The following is a 19,361-nucleotide window of genomic DNA, read 5'->3' as shown; positions in this document are numbered from 1 at the left end:
TTATTAAAAGTGTAGGAGAAAGGATAAGGAAATCACCGTCTTAAAAGAGCTCATAGTAAATTAAAAAAAAGTCACGTGACCAAAAGCACTTTGACTTTTTTCACTTAAAAGTACTTATCAATCTTTGATAAAAGTAAGCATATTGCTCATTAATCTTTCCGATCTTTGAGGACTTGAAACACCAGTTATCTAGAAAAAACCTTTGATATGTTCATTAAAACAACTTTAAATTTTTAAGCAAATTTGATTATATTAACGACTTTAATTTTTATTTTTATTTAGATGCAAAAGAACAAAATAGAGAAACTGGGTTTTGTTTTTATAGTCAAACAAATGAATGTGACAAGATTATCCTCTTAATTGAAAATTTTATATGTAAAATCATTACGGAGTGCAAGATTACAAAACTAAACTCTCTTGGCCTGGTCTTGGTAGCCATTAAAACATCCTCCAAAAAATCACCTGCACTAGAAAACATAAAAAATTCACTTTAAAATAATAAACCAAAGAAACTACTCCTTTGTTCCTAAATAATTTTCAAATGAAACTTTTCTCATTTTCTTAGTGTTCGAATCCAACCTCCATGAGAGTGAGGGATAGGTCAAGTGGATAGAGCTTCCCTTAAGATTTCAATCTATCTTGGGTTTGATTCTCACTCTGCCCTTGTGAACACCAAAAAGAAAAAAAAAAAAAAATCCAACCTCCGTGATGCTCGACAAGTCAACAGTTCATCACATTCGCTAATTGTTTGACTTCGAATAACTATCATCTTCACTGGCATAACTAGAATTTCAAAAGTTTGAACATTCTGGTCATACAGAAAAATCTTTGCATGCATTTTTATACTTTCACGGAGTACAAGTTTTTGTCAGCTGTAATTGAAAAACAACAATACATACGGAGCGAGATTTACTTTAGGAGGAACCGAGGAAGAGGAGAGTGAGAATCCATGGCAACACCAAAACTCTTCGCGTTACCATGCATACGCAGTAACAGCTGCAGGATAGATTTGTCGCCAGAAACTCAATCCCCTTCATGCCAAAATCCCTGAAAGGGGTTTTTGTTACAGAAAAGACGGGAGGGTTAATCGAAAGCTGTGTTTTCAGTGATGGGAATGACTTCTGCAAGTGCTGCTTCTGTCGAGAAAGCTATTAAGCAACTTCCCGGTATTGTAGAGGCTATCATTGATGTTCCAAATAGCAGGGCACAAGTCCTTTTCAATCCCTCTTTTGTTAATGTGAGCATCATCTGTCTACCTATCTTTTACTTTTTTTTATTAGTTGGTTGAACACTTAGCTTGAACTGCTTTAGTTCTCTAAATTCGTCGGATACTTAAAGAATATAAGCAGATAATCAAAGCTGCTAAGGCTGTTGACGATATTAATGGTTTAAATGATAACACCTACACCTAGATGTATCATACACCCAAGACTATTTAAGTCAAACTATCACACCATTGTTAGGAATGCTGACAAATCGAAATTGTCTGATTCTACAGGAAGAAAAAGTATGCAAATCCATTGCAGATTTAGGCTTCCAGACTGCATTGATTAATGATGAGATTAGTAATGGAAGAAATCAAGTATGTATGGTACACATAAAGGGCATGACATGCATTACTTGTGTAGATGCCATTCAAGGTAATCTTCTGGGAGTTAATGGTGTTAAAAAGGCTCAGATTGCATTAGCAACTGAAGAAGCCGAAATTCATTTTGATCCGGAGCTGGTTGGCTACAATGAGCTGCTTCAAGCTGTGGAAGATAGCGGGTTTGAAGCTGTACTTATCAGCACAGGAGAAGATAGAAGTGAAGTGCACCTAAAGGTTGAAGGTATAGAAACTGACCAATCTTGGAAATTGGTTGAAACCTCACTGGAAGCACTTCCTAGTGTTCAAATTATAGGTATGGATCTGAAACTTCAGAAAATCTCACTTTCCTACAAGTCTGGTATTACAGGACCTAGAAAATTTATTGAAGTGATCGAGTCAACTGGATCAGAGCAATTCAAGGTGATGATATATCCTGAAGAACAGCAAAGGGATTCTCACAAACAGGAACAGATGAAGCAGTATTATCGATCATTCCTGTGGAGTTTAATATTCATGATCCCGGTATTTTTGACATCTATGATCTTTGAGCATATTCCGGGTGTTAAGCATGTACTTGATGCCAAAGTTGTGAAGATGCTTACTGTTGGTGAGATGCTAAGGTGGGTGTTAGCAACTCCAGTCCAATTCATAATCGGTTGGAGATTTTATGCTGGGTCATATAAAGCATTAAGGCATGGTTCTCCTATTATGGATGTTTTGATTACCTTAGGGACTAATGCAGCCTACTTTTATTCGGTCTACACAGTGCTTAGAGCTGCTACCTCTAAGACGTTTAAGGGTAAAGATTTCTTTGAGACAAGTTCGATGCTCATTTCCTTTGTACTTCTAGGGAAGTATCTAGAGTCTTTGGCCAGAGGGAAGACATCTGCAGCAATTGCCAAGCTAATGGACTTGGCCCCTGAAACAGCAACATTGTTAACTCTTGATACAGATGGGAATATCCTAAACGAAAAAGAAATCGATACCAAGTTGACACACAAGAATGATGTGCTCAAAGTCCTTCCCGGGGCTAAAATACCTAGTGATGGTTTAGTAGTTTGGGGGCAGAGCTATACGAATGAAAGCATGATTACCGGAGAATCTCACCCAGTACAGAAGAGGAAGGGTGATAAAGTAATAGGAGGGACATTGAATCAAAACGGGGTGTTACATATTAAGGCAACACGCGTTGGATCAGAAAGCACACTTTCTCAGATTGTACGCCTTGTAGAGTCAGCACAGATGGCCAAAGCACCTGTGCAGAAGCTTGCAGATCGTATATCAAGATACTTTGTGCCTTTGGTTAGTCAGCAACATTTTAACGATTTTACTTTTTCACCGCCTTCAACTCTAATTTAGTACTTTATTCCCACAGGTCATATTTCTTGCATTTTCAACTTGGCTGGCATGGTTTCTAGCCGGAAAATTCCACAGCTACCCAAAATCATGGATACCTTCATCCATGGACAGCTTCGAGCTTGCACTACAGTTTGGCATCTCAGTTATAGTTATTGCTTGCCCTTGTGCTCTGGGTTTGGCAACTCCAACTGCAGTTATGGTCGGTACAGGGGTTGGGGCTTCTCAAGGTGTCCTAATCAAAGGAGGCCAAGCTCTTGAAATCGCTCATAAGGTATGTTATAGTCTTATTATGGAATCTGATAACTTAAAACTTGATAACGTATCAAATTTCTAGGCTCCTAGGATAAAAAGAATGATGGCCACTAAAGTACACCCATGCTTAAGATTTATTTGTAACATTATGCTGTAGGTGAATTGCGTTGTGTTCGATAAGACTGGGACTCTTACAGAGGGTAAACCAGTAGTCGTGAGCACTCGACTTCTGAGACCAATGGTGTTACAAGACTTCTATGAATTGGTAGCTGCTGCTGAGGTAATATACACTTCATAGAACAAACTAATTCCCAGACCACAATCGTTTTTACTGCTGTATGTGTTAACAAATCACAATGTACGATCAATGTTCATCCTATAAAGTTCATTGGAAATAGTTTTACTTCCTTACCTTTTATCACACTGCTAATCCCAATAATCACTATTCTTTGGGTATAACTGGAAGATCAACAGCGAGCATCCATTAGCAAAGGCCATCGTTGAGAACGCTCGGAAGTTAAAAGCAGATGAAGGAAAACAAACCTGGGAAGAAGCAAGGGACTTTGTTGCCATTAGTGGTCACGGCGTCAAGGCCATAGTTAAGAAGAAAGAGATTATTGTTGGAAACAAGGACCTGATGTTGAACCAGAAAATAAACATTCCGTCTGAGGCAGAGGAAATGCTCGCTGAAGCAGAAAGTGTGGCCCAAACAGGCATACTGGTATCTATTAATGGTGAACTGGCAGGGGTAATAACAATTTCTGATGCTCTGAAACCATGTGCGCCCGAAGTCATATCGATTCTTAAGACTATGAAAGTCAAGAGCACTATGATGACAGGTGACAACAAGGGAACAGCCAACTCCATTGCTAAACAAGTAGGAATAGAAACTGTGGTTGCTGAAGCCAAGCCTGAGCAAAAGGCAGAAAAGGTGAAGGAATTACAGGTAATTTTGAGCCCCTCTTGTGCTAGAGGAGCTATTACTCGATTTTATTTGAATTCTTTACATTTTGGCCTTGATTTCCATTAATGAAAAAATTTTAAGTTACAATTTTCCTTCTTAGCTCTTATTGGCCACGTTCATACCACCTCTGTCACACCATGTTCTACTCACCGAAAACTTGCAATCATATGTATTTCACCATCTCACTGATAACATATGTTGCAGGCTAAAGGTTACGTAGTGGCCATGGTTGGAGATGGTATTAATGATTCGCCTGCATTAGTGGCAGCCGATGTCGGAGTGGCTATCGGTGCAGGAACAGACATAGCCATAGAAGCAGCAGACATTGTTCTCATGAGGAGCAACTTAGAGGATGTCATAACTGCCATCGACCTCTCAAGAAAAACTTTCTCTAGGATACATTTGAATTATATTTTTTCATTGGGTTACAACATGATAGGAATCCCAATTGCTGCAGGGGTTTTGTTCCCTTTACTTAAATTCCGCTTACCACCATGGATTGCAGGAGCAGCAATGGCTGCCTCATCAGTTAGTGTTGTTTGTGGATCTCTATTGCTGAAGAACTACAAAAGACCAAAGATATTGGACACAGTTGGAGTTACAGATATATGGGTTGAGTAAAAATGCCTATTTATCACCATATGACGAGGGGGCTTGTTGCTACTCATATTAAAGTTGGGTTGATAAGAATCAAACACTGAACTTCATTATTGGGGCTTGAAAAAAGAGTTTCGACCAAATAAACTTTCATCTAATTCTCTTTAGTATTTTTACGTATAGATTACAGCATATACTAGAGTCGAGAATTCTCTTAGCTTCTAGTATTTTGTACACCAAAAGCCAGAATGTAAGGAGGATGTTCTAGAATTAGATTCCTCACATCTTTGATTGCAATGTTGCAATTTCTCTTTGCTTCTGAAATTTTATCTTGGCTTTGTAAAGAATCCCATGAACATCATCAAAATGGGGCTGTGTTGAAGCCTTTGTAGCTTCAATCCACTCTTGAACCTTCTTGTATGGACTAAGTATCCTAGCACGATCCTTTTCATCCAAAACCTAAAATTAAAAAAAAAAACTGAATGTCACTCTAGCTAGCTAACTAGCTTACACTGGCTCCAGAAAGAATCTAAGAATTACTTATAGCCATACCAGCTTTAAGAGCTTCGTTCATGCTAAAAAGACCAAAATATACCGATAAAAAGGCACAAATGAGAACTGAAAATTTTGGGTTACATATCAGACAGAATAGACACAATGTCTACGCTTAGCCCCCGTTTGGTTTAATGTAAAACATTTTCAATGGAAAATTAGTTTTCATGGAAAACATATTTTCAAGGAAAAACACAATTGCAAATTAGTTTTCCTATGTTTGGTTGCATACAAAAAAAGTTCAAGAAAAAAAAAAAAAAAAAAATAGGATTGGAAATGTAAGGATGAATGAGAGGGAAGTAAAAAAGGAGGTAAGGAGGAGAGAGGAAAATGTGGCTTACCTTGTTTTGTGAAGGAAAATGTTTTCCATCATTAAGGATGGAATTTTCAACCCTTGGAAAAATTGTTTTCCACCCCTTCCTAAACCAAACAAAGGAAAATGGGTAAAAATTGAAAAATTATTTTCCATGAAAACATTTTACATCAAACCAAACATGGGCCTTATATAATAAGCAAGTTATCATTTGTTGTTCTTTCTTATATAAATTATATTGGAAGCAAAGCAATGCTCAATACGATCTTTATCAGTAATAGTAGCAAACTTTTCTTTATTAAAGTTAATAAGAAATATTTGTCCAGATGTACCTGATATATATCATTTCTATCTTAATATTTTTTTTTTTGAAACAACTATCACCCTTTTTTTTAGAGTAATGCAGCTAATGCTACCTTTAACTGAACATGTAACCAAATTTGACCTTCAAACCATCATTACTTTGTCAATCAAAGGCAAAATGGTGATGATCAGTTTATCACTGCCCTCTCGACAAAGCTGAATGTAAATCAATTGAAAGTCAAATTACTTCATTTTCAATCATCAATAACTATATACTAAAAGACACACCAACAATGACACGTGTCATCTTCTGGTGTGTCTTTTAGTTTTGATTTTTTTTTTGTTTAAATTTATTTAATGTAAATTTTTAATAAGGTAAATAAAGATTGGCTAAAATGTAAATAGCCTTAATTGTACTAAATCAAATAGCCAAGAGTTTATTTAAAATAGTATGACAAATATTGGAATTTAAAGAACTGTGCATTATTGCATGGGACCTAACCTAGTACAATATAAAGGAGGCATTAATGTAATGAAAATAAGTTGGTTTAAATTTTAATGAGCAAAATTTTCGCATTAGAGTATCCCCTTTCTACTCAATTTCCAATTTGAGGTGTTTTTCCCTTTCTCCCCTATTCTATATTTATGTTCTTGGCAAACACCTTTTACCATTTGATTAACCCTAGTAATCCCCTTAGCACATAATACATACACATAACACATTTGCAATCTCTTAGTCTATCCAACTTTTCTTCCATCCACCCACCTATTTACTCCATCTATCTTTCTATCTTACTTTATCATCCATTTTTACACCCATTCACCTTTCTCAGTATTACCTATGTAAAAGAGTCTACGATAAGAGGAGGAAAAAAAAAATATCGGAAGGTGTATATCTAATCCAGTTGTTGAGAAAATTCACCTAATATTAACAAATAAAATACATTGAAGAATAAGTATCGAACGTGCTCAATGTTCACAGATAAAACTAGATCTTTCGAATTACTAGTAGTCCTTTCTTTTCAGCACCAAGAGCATCTGTCCCAGCCCATCAGTTCCTGACGGATTCACTAGATCCAGCAACTTACTCATACCAATATAATTACAACATTAAAAAAGCATTTTCAACATTCTATTGACTGCATCCTATAATGACCGGTGCCACAGCAAGGATTTAAACTACTCACCTCTAACTGCATCCTATCTTTGAACATTCTATTGTCATGATTAGGCAAAATCAACTTTAAAATGAAAACAGAAAAACATCTAAAAAAAGTTTAAACTACTCACCTCTAACTGCATGATTTCACAGACAAGGCTAAGGTCCGCTATAGATGGCTGGTAACTACCCAGCAGAAATTTTCCACTTCCTTTGAGCCAGACTGATTCAATTTTTGACAAAGACGAATCCAATGTTTTCTCTGCTTTGGCAGCAGCTTCAGAATTTAAGGGTCTGCCAAGTGCTGGGCCAAGTGTGGTATGTAAAACATATCTCACTGGACAGCAGAAAACAAGTCATTGTAAATAACTGTGGACCTAAATCCATAAGCACTGAAAACAAGAAAGAGAGTATCAGAAAACTTGACAAGACAGCCACGTAGCTTTACATCCCAAATGGTGAAATTCACACCCAAATAACAAATACAAGAACAAAACAAATAACAAAGAGAGTTTACACAATAAGCAAGAAGACAAAATAGGAAACCATCATGCAGTTTGACTTTGACCATTATTTCCAATTTAAACGGCACATACACAAAGACTAAAAATCTAGATGGCATATCCTGTAGTCTTGAATAATGGCAACCGGAAATCTAATTATTGGAGGATTTTCAAACAACATTTAAAATGGGAAAAAAATGGGAAAAGAAATCCCTAAGGATATCCAGAATAAAAGAATGTGTGTGCTGCTGAGCTAAATCGCCTAAATGCCAATCTAGTTTGTAATTGCATACATACGATGAGATCAGACAGGCATTGTGTATTCCTCTCTAACAAACTGGTCTAGGGCGCATGACGCTAAAAGAGAACCAGACTCTCACTAGAGAAAAGGATTACAACAATTATGTCGACTAAGGATTTATCAACATATGGGGGAAGGATGCTTGCAGAGGGTGAGATAGAGACGTCTAATATGGCCCAGAAGGCAGAAGCGCAGATCCCAAAATAATACCAGCCATTGCCCACCACCTGACATTTTGAGAGTCAACGCCAATGAAAAATTGGGAAGATATACAGAAAAGGTACGCCTATCAAGAACTCAGAAGAAAGTACATTTTTAGGGCGGGGCTCAATTTTTGATAAATTTTCCATTGATTGGTAGCGTAGAAAATTTCCTTGAACTTATTTTCATTCCAAACCAAAATTCTTTCTTCCTCCATCACAACTCTCGTAGATACCATATGCATCACAGAATCACCACAGGAATTAACCCAAAAAGTTTCAAGAATTGTCAAAACAATTCTCTGATTGTTTTTTCATGCTTGTTAGTTGTTACTATAATTCCAGCTTATTATCCAGTTTATTAACTCATTAATTTTGCAAAAAGGACTACTAATTAAAGAAATTTACACCCCACGAAGGAGAGAGAGATTATAAAAGGGGGAAGAGAAGGAGAGAGGAAAAAGGTGGTAATAAATCTGAAAGGACATAGGGGCAAGCAAATGAAATCATTCTTCAAAGCAAGAGGCTGCAAGATATTGGGAAGAAGCCCAACTTTTCCTTTCCTAGACCGATCCAAACAATATAACAGAAAAATGGGGAAAACGATTTTGCAGTACAGCATTGTGCAGTGGACCATATGGAACCTAAGTAGAGAGAGCCAATGTCATCTAGTAACATAAAAATTATGTGACAAAAATCTCTATCCTCGCAACTTTAACAATTCCTATGTCAGCTTCACACCTAATTCAAACAATCAAGCAATCTGGAAGGGAAAAAAGGGCATCATAAAATTGCTAAAGATTTATCTGGCTGCACACAAGGAGTCTGCTTTGAAATTTGGCATATCATACAAAGCCACAACATAGGCTAGGAAAAAAGGATAGGCTACCAGTGATGTCATGAATCTGTTTCTAGTTTACAGCATATGTGATATTTCATAGTTGTAGATAATATAATTGAATCTAGTTTGCCAAATTTTATGTAGTATAGACACATCAAGAATGGAAAACAGGAGAAGAAAATCACAGTACTTGCTCCATAACGTAGATTTAAGTGATGCCAATCCAGCACTGAATGGATCTTAACTCTCTTGTTAACATCAGCAGGGTACCTTCAAGTAATAAATATCATCAATGACGAATAGATGCATGAAGAGTAATAGGGTATAGATTGGTGCCAAACAGATAAGTGAAAGGGAATCCAGTATTATGCCAAATAATAAGGCAGATAGTGCAACATCTCTAGAAAGAAGATGTTTTATTTATTTGTTGGCATAATAAATGAATTAAAATTAGTTTATATAATAATTAATCTAAATATCTAATAGCGTGACTTCTACTAAAAGAAGATGATTACTTGAAATGAACTTTATTATATAATTCATACTTTTAATCAAATCATTTTAGTTTATCCTATCCTTTTGGTTTCATTGGAGGTCTAATAAGTTGTTTAAATATTGACAGTTATTTTTTCCATATTAGACATGTTTAGACAATTTTTTATAGTTTTTTTTTCTTATATAGATATATGGTTAGATTTTGATTCACTTATTTAAAAAAAAAAAAAAAAAAAAAAAAAAAAAAAAAAAAAATTAAAAAAAAAAAAAACGTATACAATGAGATTTGGTATGTTTAAAAAATAAAGTAATTTATAGACATTAGACTCAATGTCAAATAAATTATAATAAAAAGAAAAAAGAAAGAAAGAAAACCTTTTTGTGGGAAAATATTCATCAGGAGATGATATGTGTCATATTGAATTATTGATGTCTCTTATAGTATAAAGTACATAGATAAAAAGAACTATTCAGAGGTTCGTGAGGGTAAGGGGATGGACTTACCAATGATCTGCCACTCCAGGAAATGCATAAGCAAGGTACATAAGGATTGCATGACTGGAAATTTTCAAGCAAATAGTCAATTAATTTTAATACATAACATAAGATATAAACTGAACGAAGCTAAAAATTATGGCAGTGTACTGACTTCAGATTAAGCATAATGATTTAACAGCATGCTCACATATCTATAGAAAAGCTCTTTAACAACATTAATGATTGCAGATAGATCAAACGAGGACAAGAAATTAACAGGTGCAAGCAGCCATTACTTTTTATTCTAACATCAAAGTTTACCCAATATTACCAGTTAATCACTCCTCACAAAGCGCGCATTCCAGCAAGATTCCAATATTCTACTTAGCAGTAACTTAATTATGTTATATGGATTTGAAGGATGCAAATATGCAACCAGAGAATATTTCAAAGGCAAGGTAGAACACCAAGTTGAGAAAGATGCTGCATCGACCATATATTATTTCAAACAACTCAGTGTCCTTACATCTTCAAATTGAGAATTTCCATTTCAGCTTCATACCCAACTACCCAAGACCCAATTATTTAAGTGTTTGAGCATCACATTGTGGTATTTTATGCATAATAACCATTCTAGCAAAAAAATATAAGTCAATCCAACGACTAGCAACAACACGCAAGAAATGAGACACAGATGGTCGGGGCAAATTATGAGGAGAAATCCAAATGTCTCGATAACAGAGACGGGACAATAGCTTCTACCCTCACTATATGATTTGAGAAAGGGAAAAGGTTAAATTGATCTTTTCATGCTTGCTGCTCCAATCAAGAAATATAATATTCACTTTTTTTCGGATGCCCTGAGGCTTAAAGTCTGTGTTCCTTCTTCATAGGGGAATCTATGACAACAGCCTATCTAGTCATCAATTAAATGGGGGAGAATTCTCTTGTGGAAATGCTAGACTAGCCAACAGAATAGGAGGGGGGGGGGGGGGGGGGGGGGGAGAAAGGAAATGACATCCTACCATCATATGGAGACCATTCCAGTCTGAGACAAAATCTAAGTATTACCTTTCATACAGCTTAAATCTTCCATCAATTATTGCAGGAACTTGCTGCAGTGGGTTTATCTCTGAAATGTAATGATCATGAACAATATACATGTTATAGATTTCAGCAATAAAAAGGCAACCCAAAAAAAAGATCCAAGATTCATCAGAAGCCGGAAGAAGATTGTTATAAATAGACACAGTAAGAAGAGAAAGAAGGTGCAGAATTAGTAAAACACCAAAATGGACTTTGCAGAGATTATGACAAGCTTAGATAAAATGAACAACCAGCAGACATCTCCAGTTAATGTAAAAGATATTCAAGATAAATACTCCAAATATTATCAATTCAATCTCAGCTACCAACCTAAAAAGAACTAACCACTTTTATAGTATTACTTTCTGCAGATACTAGCAGAAAAGTTGAGCTGTAAAAGAGCTTCTTTTTCTCACAAAAAAATGAACTTCTCTCACACAAACAAGTTTAATTGCAAATCAGCACTATAAAAGTTGATTATTTTAAGTCTCCTCCCAAACACTTTTTCATACCCCTTACTATTCCACAATGGATATATATAATTACATATATTGCCTTTCTCATGTTTGAGACGTAGTATAGTTCCTGACATTTGTAGCACTATCTCTCTCCACAATTGTTGACCTTTATATCATCATTTTCAAAACTTTCCACAAAAGACCCAACACCTTTCTCTATCTTCATTATAACATTTAAGCTTCAATCTCCAAAAACTAATTTTGCCAAATGCCCTACACTTATAGGACTCTTTTGGTATAGTCAGACAGACAGACAGTTAGTTAAGAGCCTTAAATTCTACATGACAAGAAGCCCAATATTTTAGAGGTTTTTATTATCCATTTGAATGCCAATATGTCAGCAACAGGCAAATTTCAAACATAGGGGTGACATATAAGGCCAAGAAATCATTAAATAACGTATTTACCAACATTAGAAGCTTCTAAGGCAATCGTCTTATGGGTTCCAATATGAAAATGACTTTCATTAGAAGTGCTTCCACTATATGTAATGCAAGGAGTAACAATGTTCACAAGAAAGAAGAGAAAATTCAACAAAGGTAAAGGGGTAACCACTACACACAAAAAATGAGGAAACTCCTAAGAATGATTTGGATTTTTAGGCTGAAACTACTATGCTAAATTTTTAAAAAGAGTCACTACAAATTCTACAATACAATAGATTAGAGGGAGATGATGCTCTTTCAATGGATTAGTGATCAATTCGGCATTTTTATCATGATCATAGCCTACCTTAGGGTTCTGGGTTTGCCAGTTATTGGGATTCTCAAGGTGTCCGCCTAGCCCGGGTCATAGGGGTATCAGGAAAAACATAAGGGAGCAGATAAAAGGAGGTCGTGATCTACTGTCCTACACTCCTTTTCGAATCTTGAGGTTAATTAGCTTCTCTTTGTTATGAATACTGAAATTAAGCTTCTCTTTATATATTTCTACCCTATCATGATCTTAAAACAGTTCGTGTACGCTTCCAGATCAACTCACAGCCTAGGCAAACAAATTACTCATACAAGCAGAGGAATTAAGCTATGTAATTAGGCTAACAACGCTCTTCTTGTTCTCGCACCCATAAAACTATAAAAGAGCATGACTCAGGCCTTTAATGAAGAGCTACTAAGTTGAATTCTCTCCCCAACTATTATTCTTCCCCATTTCCACTCTGTATTGGTATAGGATCAAACCTTATGCATAATAATATACTTTTCTCATGATTGACACAAATTTTAGCACTAATTCACACCCCCAAAAAAAAAAAAAAAAATAAATAAATAAAGTGGAACCTAATCACCCAAACTGATCCCCGAATCCGGATTAACTCAAAGGATGAACCGGGTGTAACACCAAAAAAATAAAAAATAAAAAGGGGGGTCTTGTTTTTGACAAGTTTTAGAAATTTAATTACTTGGGAGTGGAATTATATACATGTTAATTTATCTTTCTAATTGGGGAGCATGGGAAAAGAATTTGACAACCAATTGATACAAATATTAAACTTTATATGAATTATTACTACAAGTTCCTGAAAAAACCAGAACTAATTGATTTCAATAAATTCAACATCAAATTAGTAGAAGAAGAAAAAAGAGTTACCAGCGAATTCAGGAGATAAATGCTGGCGCTTGAAAAGATCAATTTTGACCTCCTCGAAATCGATTTTGTTAAGCCTGCAACAAAAATGCAAACAAATTAAATTAAATAAAATGATAAATAAAGTAGGAAATTAAAGAAAACAGCAGATTAAAGAGAATTGAAGTACTTGCAGAACAAAATAACAGCTCGAGAAGGCTGGGACATTCGATCTGCAAAAACTGTCAGAGTCATTTTTTGTGTTTCCCCTTTGCTCTGGAGTCTGGATTGGTCAGGATTTATTGTACAAGTATCATAATTTTCATTGGTATAAAAACGACACAAGTTCTTATTTCAGGCAGAATTTGTCTTTAAAAAAATATTACTGTATTATTGAACAAATGAAATTTTCTAACTTCGTTAATAATGAGCATACCACAATTAAAAAAACACATATCGAGTATAATGTACTCTCTCCGTCCCTAAATTACATTACTCTTTGGAAATTTACACGGTAATTAAGGAGGAAATAATAAAACAAATAACAATAATTAGATAATGCAATAGGAAGTACAAAGATAGATTAGTTATTACTCATGACATGTCATCAATCCTTTGCAAAAAAAAAAGGACCAATCACATGCTCCTAATTGAAAATTTTTAACCAATCATATTCATTGTAATTTGGCACAAGGATTATGAGTGAGATTAGGTAAGGATGAGTGAGAAAGCATTAAATATAAAACAAAAAAAGAGAGTTGATTTACTAAAAAAAAACTTACTACCTCCGTTTCGTATTAGTTGCAACTTTGGGGTATTATTTGTGAGATATATAATATTCCAAAGTTGCAACTAATACGAAACGGATGTAGTATCAAAAATAGAAAGGAGGAATGTAATTTTGTAATACCAAAAATAGAAAGGAGGAATGTAATTTAGGGACGGATGGAGTATTTAGATTAATCATATTAGCCTTCATACTATGTATTCATTAAAAATTACACGTTACTCCGTAAAATACAATCATGTTTAATGTAAGTCCACCTTACACAAGACTTATTGTAGAAACAAAGATAAGTGCATAAGGGGTCTAAGACATGTGTGTATTATTTGCGCTTTACAATGGGTCGTGAAATGCCAAAATTGAACCCTTTTCCAAAACTTTTTAGCAACCATCTATATCTATATCTATACTTCTATACTTAGTATTTAAAAACACAAACCATCATCCTCATGATGCCACATGTAAATTAAATTTTTCACCAATGCCACATGTCATTTCATTTAATCTTTCTCATATTAAAAAAAATACATTAGCTTTAATTCAATACATGAATGAATGTTTTGTTCATTTTCCCCCAACTTAATATTTTCTACAATTACATTCAATTTTCACCCCTTATTCTTCTTTATAACTATTAATTTTCCAATAAAAAATATACGAGTATTATAAAATTAAAAATCATATTAAATACCTATAAACAATCCGTGCATTGCACGGACCAGAAGGCTAGTTTAATTTAAAATGAAAATTACGAAATTTTCCTCTCAATTAACTATTTCCTCCGTCCTTAAATATAGTTTCCATTTCCAAATCTGGTGATCGTTAATACAGTTTTTATTTCCTTTTTTACCATTTAATGTTCCTTGAAAATCACTCATTTATCATTATTTTTTTTGTCTTTATTAGATGAAGTGCCAAAAGTACCTTTAATTTTTCTCCCACCTCCTTACCTCCTTTTTACTTTCCTCTCATCCATCCCTATATTACCACTCATATTTTTAAACTACTCTTTTAACTTTTGTTGTAAGAATGAACCAAATAAAGAAAAACTAACTTGCAATTGTGATTTTCCTTGAAAATATGTTTTCCACAAAAACTATAATTTTTTAATTGAAAATGTTTTACATCAAACCAAACAAGGTCTAAATCATCATCGTATGTATGTCAAGCTTAAGGAGTATCTATGGAAAAGATAATAATGTACTGTAGGGTGATGTAGTTCTAGTGAATGTTGGGCCTGTTGGCAACTTCCCTTTGAAACTCTGTCATTTCTAAGGAAAAGCTAGATAAGTGTCCTATTGGTCCAAATACACCAGCCTAATAACTATTTAAAAATTAATCTTAATCCAAGTACCCTTTAAAAATTTATTCCGCCCTAAGTCGAGCTTAGCTTGCCTATCTCTCTCAATGATTAACCTAAACTATTTATCACATGGCATTTTCATAATTAAATAAGTAATTTTATCCAATCACCATCAACTATATATCTAACATAATTTTTTTTTAAAAAATGTTACTTTATTTCCGAAAATGTCGTGATAAATATTTTTTTTTTGTGTATCAATGAAAGAAACTTGTATTTTCTGAAGTCCCTAGGTTAGAATTGTCTCTTCGGAGACATCGGATAGAAAAGAGACCTTGGTTTAGAGCTAATAACCCTATCAATTATGTCTATCTTTCTCTTCATTATTCAATGGCAGCAATTTATTCCTTGTATTCTCTTTTCAAGCCCTTGATCCTACTCTAGTCTTCACCATCACCTTCATCAGTCTCATTGCATGATTGATTCAACTATTCAATTCAATCTGTAAATGACAAGTTAGAGGGTTCTAATTGACCCATTTAGAATACTTCAAAACAATATTAAAAAATTTAAACAAATAGTCAACTCAAACTTGACCAAAAAATAAACACCCCAAGTTAGGGTGTTGAAAACTTAAACAAGTCCCGTTCCAATTGGGGGATATTCGATTTATTTAGAGCATACCCAAACAATAAATTATTTATCTAAAACTTACACAAAATATAAGTATACATCATCACTAAACCATTTCATCGAAACTCTATAGTAGTGGCTAATTTAATGAAAGTTGCCGTTTAGGCATTCATAGCCACACAACACATACATATAACAACTCTTACATAGAGGAGAACCAGAACCTCATCAATCAAATATTACATACTTAAATTCCATACGAGAATCAATATTTTTAATTTTGGCTTTTCGGATTGGAGATTAAGCCATGTTTTGCTTGGAACTGGCAATAGCATCTAAGAGATGCTGGTGAATTTCATCAAAATGAGGGTTTGTAGCCTCTTTAACATTCGCAATCCATTGTTGAACTTTCTTAAATGGACCTATAATCCTCTTCCGCTCTTCATCAGGTATCATCTGTTCAAAAACATGTTAGTAACAACTTTTTTATATCTTACAAATAATACTTAAAAAGTTGCACATAATAAGTAACGAAACTAGTATAACTAGTTGTCTCATTATACTTTCTCGTCACAAGGCTATATTTATTTAAGCATATTTACTAGATGTCTACAAACCTAAGACCAAGTCTCGTCTAGATAGATACGTTAGCCTTTTGTGAGTCACACTCTATATATGCACCCAAAAATGATGGCTTACGTGAAGTTGCATGATTTCGCAAACTAGAGCAAGATCGGCAACAGAAGGTTGATCGTTGCCTAGGAGGAACTTGGCGTCGCCTTTAAGCCACAAAGTCTCAATGGTTGAAAGAGATTGAACCAAAATCTGTTCATATTCGGCTGCTACTTGAGGATTTGGCGTTTTACCAAATGTTGGAGCTAATACTGTGTTTATCAGGTATCTTGCTGCGCTCATCCAAGAACAAATTATATGAGAATTAGTAAAAACCAATATAATACAGCATAATTAAACTATAAAGTACTCTTTCTTGTATATGATCATAAATGACTAGATCAAATAAAAAATTAAAAAAAAAAAAATCAAATTTATACCAGGCCAAATCAGGTAAATTAAATCAAATTAGAAAAAATCAAATAACGGCAAATTAGGTCAGGTAAAGTGAACATAGTCTAAGACTCTAAGTTGAGAAGGGTTATAGAGAGATAGTATTACTTGAACCATAACGTAAAGTTGTGTGGTGCCAATCCAACACGGATTGAACCTTAGCTCTCTTCCGTAGATCAGCAGGATACCTACAATTTTTAATTCAATTGAAACATGAATACTTGCCCTGGCCTAGATCAGAGTTTCAAAAAGAAATAGGCGTGAATGATTCAATTTTGACATGTATAAATTTGATTTTGGCACACTAATTACGAGAGCACAATTTTCTATGATCGCCTCTCAAAGGATGTGCCAAAATCAATACGGAGTATAAGGTGTATCAAAATCAGTTTCTTAATTTGACTAGCGAGGAAAAACATAATAAGCTCACCAATGATCAGGCACTTGATACCAACAAGCAAGGTACGTCAGTATGGCATGGCTGCAAGCAGAGTAAAACATAAGAATCAAATAATGCTAATTGATAATTTTTTTAAATTGTATTAAATAGATGCATAATTAAAAGCTTTATTCCATGATTGTTAGTCGTAGTTTGTAACATAAGTAATTTTAACAAAGTGTTTTACGTACACTATAGGATTACCTTTCAAAGAGAGTAAAATCTCCATGAGCTATTGCTGGGACTTTCTTCAATGGATGTATTGCTGAAAGATTAAACCACAAAATTACTATTGTATTAAAGAAGAAAAAAAGAAAAGGGGGGTAATAATTATTAATAATCACAGTGCATCGCAAATTCGCAAGCCAATTCAAAATAATGTGGTAGATTGGTAGGCATCTCGGCCTATATCAAGCATCTAGGCCGGGTACTTGAGGGCAGGAATTCTTTTACCCTTCCCTTCTACCCTCCGATTAAGTGCTTAGGCCTCAAATCGTTCACCAAAAAAAAACCATAAGTATTAAGGTCTAGTTAGGTTTTCCCTTACTGTTAAAAAACACTTGTATATTTCTATCAATCATCTACTAAATTGAGTACTACATTAATTTTACCTTGCGAAAGAAACATAAAATTTGATTTGACAAAATTAATTAAATTTATATTTTCTAAATTCAAAGAAACAAAAGCCAAAACTCGTACTAATTAATTGTGAAACGAAATATTAGTACTTTAAAAAATGGGTAGCATACTATACCTTGATACTCTGAGGTTTGAACATCAGAAGTGAAGAGTCTTATTTTCACCTCCTCAAAATGGATCCCATTAGCCCTAAAATTACAAATATTAATTGGTGTGTAGTAAGAATTATACATGTAAATCCAAATTATGCCAAGCATCTTTAAAATGATAATTGTATAACATTTTCGTTGATCAAAATTGTATGATGTTTTTCAATGATCAATCTTATGGATAAAACAAAATAATTTTTTTTTTTTAAATGAAGGGAATAAAGGAAAGAGTAAAATACTTGCAAAAGATCAAGATAGCACGGGTGGGTTGAGACTTGCGATCACCATAAATCTTGAGCAATTCTGTTGCCATTTCTCTCGCTTTCTCTCAAACTCTTTCTTGTTTTGGCAGTACTCATTATTTGAGTGAATACAAGACCATATAATTATAGATAAAGTTGCAGGACACAATTAACATCTTTTGTCTAATTTACTTTATTCGTTTCTCTTTGTTAAAAGAGGTAGGGTCCGAAGGAGCTTGAGTAGTTGTGGCTTAAAATGACACTAATAAAGCCAATCTGTGATTAGTGGTGTCAATTCGAATGTTCGGATCGAATCTGATAAGGTTAAGTCAATTTTTAAAGTTGAGTCATGTTAAATTAATATATCCATATGAGTCGCGAGTGAGAAATAGCTCAAGTGGTTAGAGCTTCCCTCCCGATTCCAAGAGATCTTGGGTTCGATTATCACCTCTGTCCTTGTGCATAAAATAGCATTATAAATTACAAGATGTGCCGGTCTCAAATTATAGGGTTTTTTTTTTCTTTTCTTATCTTTCTTTTTCAAAAAGAACTTTTAAAAATTTTGACACGATACATAGGACCTGTTTATTTCAACTTAATTTTAGTTTAGTTCCTTCAGTTCAGTTTAGTTTAGTTCACTTCAGTTCAATTCAGCTCACTTTAGTAAATGTAAACATGCCCGTAGTATGTGTGAGTGGGCTTAATACGGAGTAAGGCTTAACCGCTTAAGGAATGCCCATAATTATTATATGAACTCATTTGAGCCAGAAAATACAAAGATACTTAAAAATGAAAGAAATTTAAAAATTAAAAATTAAAAAAAATACTCGGTAGTCAGTACCCCGTACTTCCTCTGTTCTTTTTTACTTGACTTGTTTCTTTTATCACGCTTGCCAATGCAAAACTTTAATGATCAGTAGCTTAAATTCTCCATAAGTAAAAATTATAAAAGTTATATATTATGATAGTTATTATTGAGACGAATCTAAAAAGATCATACATGAATATATTTTTCCTTACCTATTATTCACAAAAG

At 34.2% G+C, this 19,361-nt stretch overlaps 3 protein-coding genes across 3 annotated transcripts; 1 reads left to right on the top strand and 2 right to left on the bottom strand.

The window, feature by feature from the left end:
* The first annotated feature begins 1,023 nt into the window (after window positions 1-1,023).
* Window positions 1,024-4,872, top strand: LOC145595173 (putative copper-transporting ATPase HMA5). Its single transcript, XM_081651551.1, has 6 exons — window positions 1,024-1,241; window positions 1,503-2,890; window positions 2,964-3,218; window positions 3,357-3,479; window positions 3,666-4,145; window positions 4,368-4,872. The coding sequence occupies exons 1-6, from the start codon at window positions 1,109-1,111 to the stop codon at window positions 4,782-4,784; spliced, it is 2,796 nt and encodes a 931-aa protein (XP_081507677.1). The 5' UTR covers window positions 1,024-1,108; the 3' UTR covers window positions 4,785-4,872.
* Window positions 4,848-13,400, bottom strand: LOC145595180 (glutathione S-transferase T1-like). The gene is made up of 7 exons (XM_081651563.1): window positions 13,262-13,400; window positions 13,096-13,169; window positions 10,976-11,036; window positions 9,932-9,985; window positions 9,123-9,202; window positions 7,219-7,424; window positions 4,848-5,219 (listed from the first exon to the last, which is right to left on the bottom strand). The coding sequence occupies exons 1-7, from the start codon at window positions 13,324-13,326 to the stop codon at window positions 5,040-5,042; spliced, it is 720 nt and encodes a 239-aa protein (XP_081507689.1). The 5' UTR covers window positions 13,327-13,400; the 3' UTR covers window positions 4,848-5,039.
* A 2,445-nt stretch (window positions 13,401-15,845) lies between these two features.
* Window positions 15,846-18,476, bottom strand: LOC145582129 (glutathione S-transferase T1-like). The gene is made up of 7 exons (XM_081639151.1): window positions 18,323-18,476; window positions 18,050-18,123; window positions 17,500-17,560; window positions 17,287-17,337; window positions 16,965-17,044; window positions 16,491-16,696; window positions 15,846-16,247 (listed from the first exon to the last, which is right to left on the bottom strand). The coding sequence occupies exons 1-7, from the start codon at window positions 18,394-18,396 to the stop codon at window positions 16,092-16,094; spliced, it is 702 nt and encodes a 233-aa protein (XP_081495277.1). The 5' UTR covers window positions 18,397-18,476; the 3' UTR covers window positions 15,846-16,091.
* Between the last annotated feature and the right edge of the window lie 885 nt (window positions 18,477-19,361).

The sequence above is a fragment of the Chenopodium album genome, chromosome 2 (assembly GCF_948465745.1).
Source record: "Chenopodium album chromosome 2, dcCheAlbu1.1, whole genome shotgun sequence".
Lineage (NCBI taxonomy): Eukaryota > Viridiplantae > Streptophyta > Magnoliopsida > Caryophyllales > Amaranthaceae > Chenopodium > Chenopodium album.
Note: the sequence above shows the minus strand (reverse complement) of the source record. Positions and strands in the feature narration are given on the sequence as shown.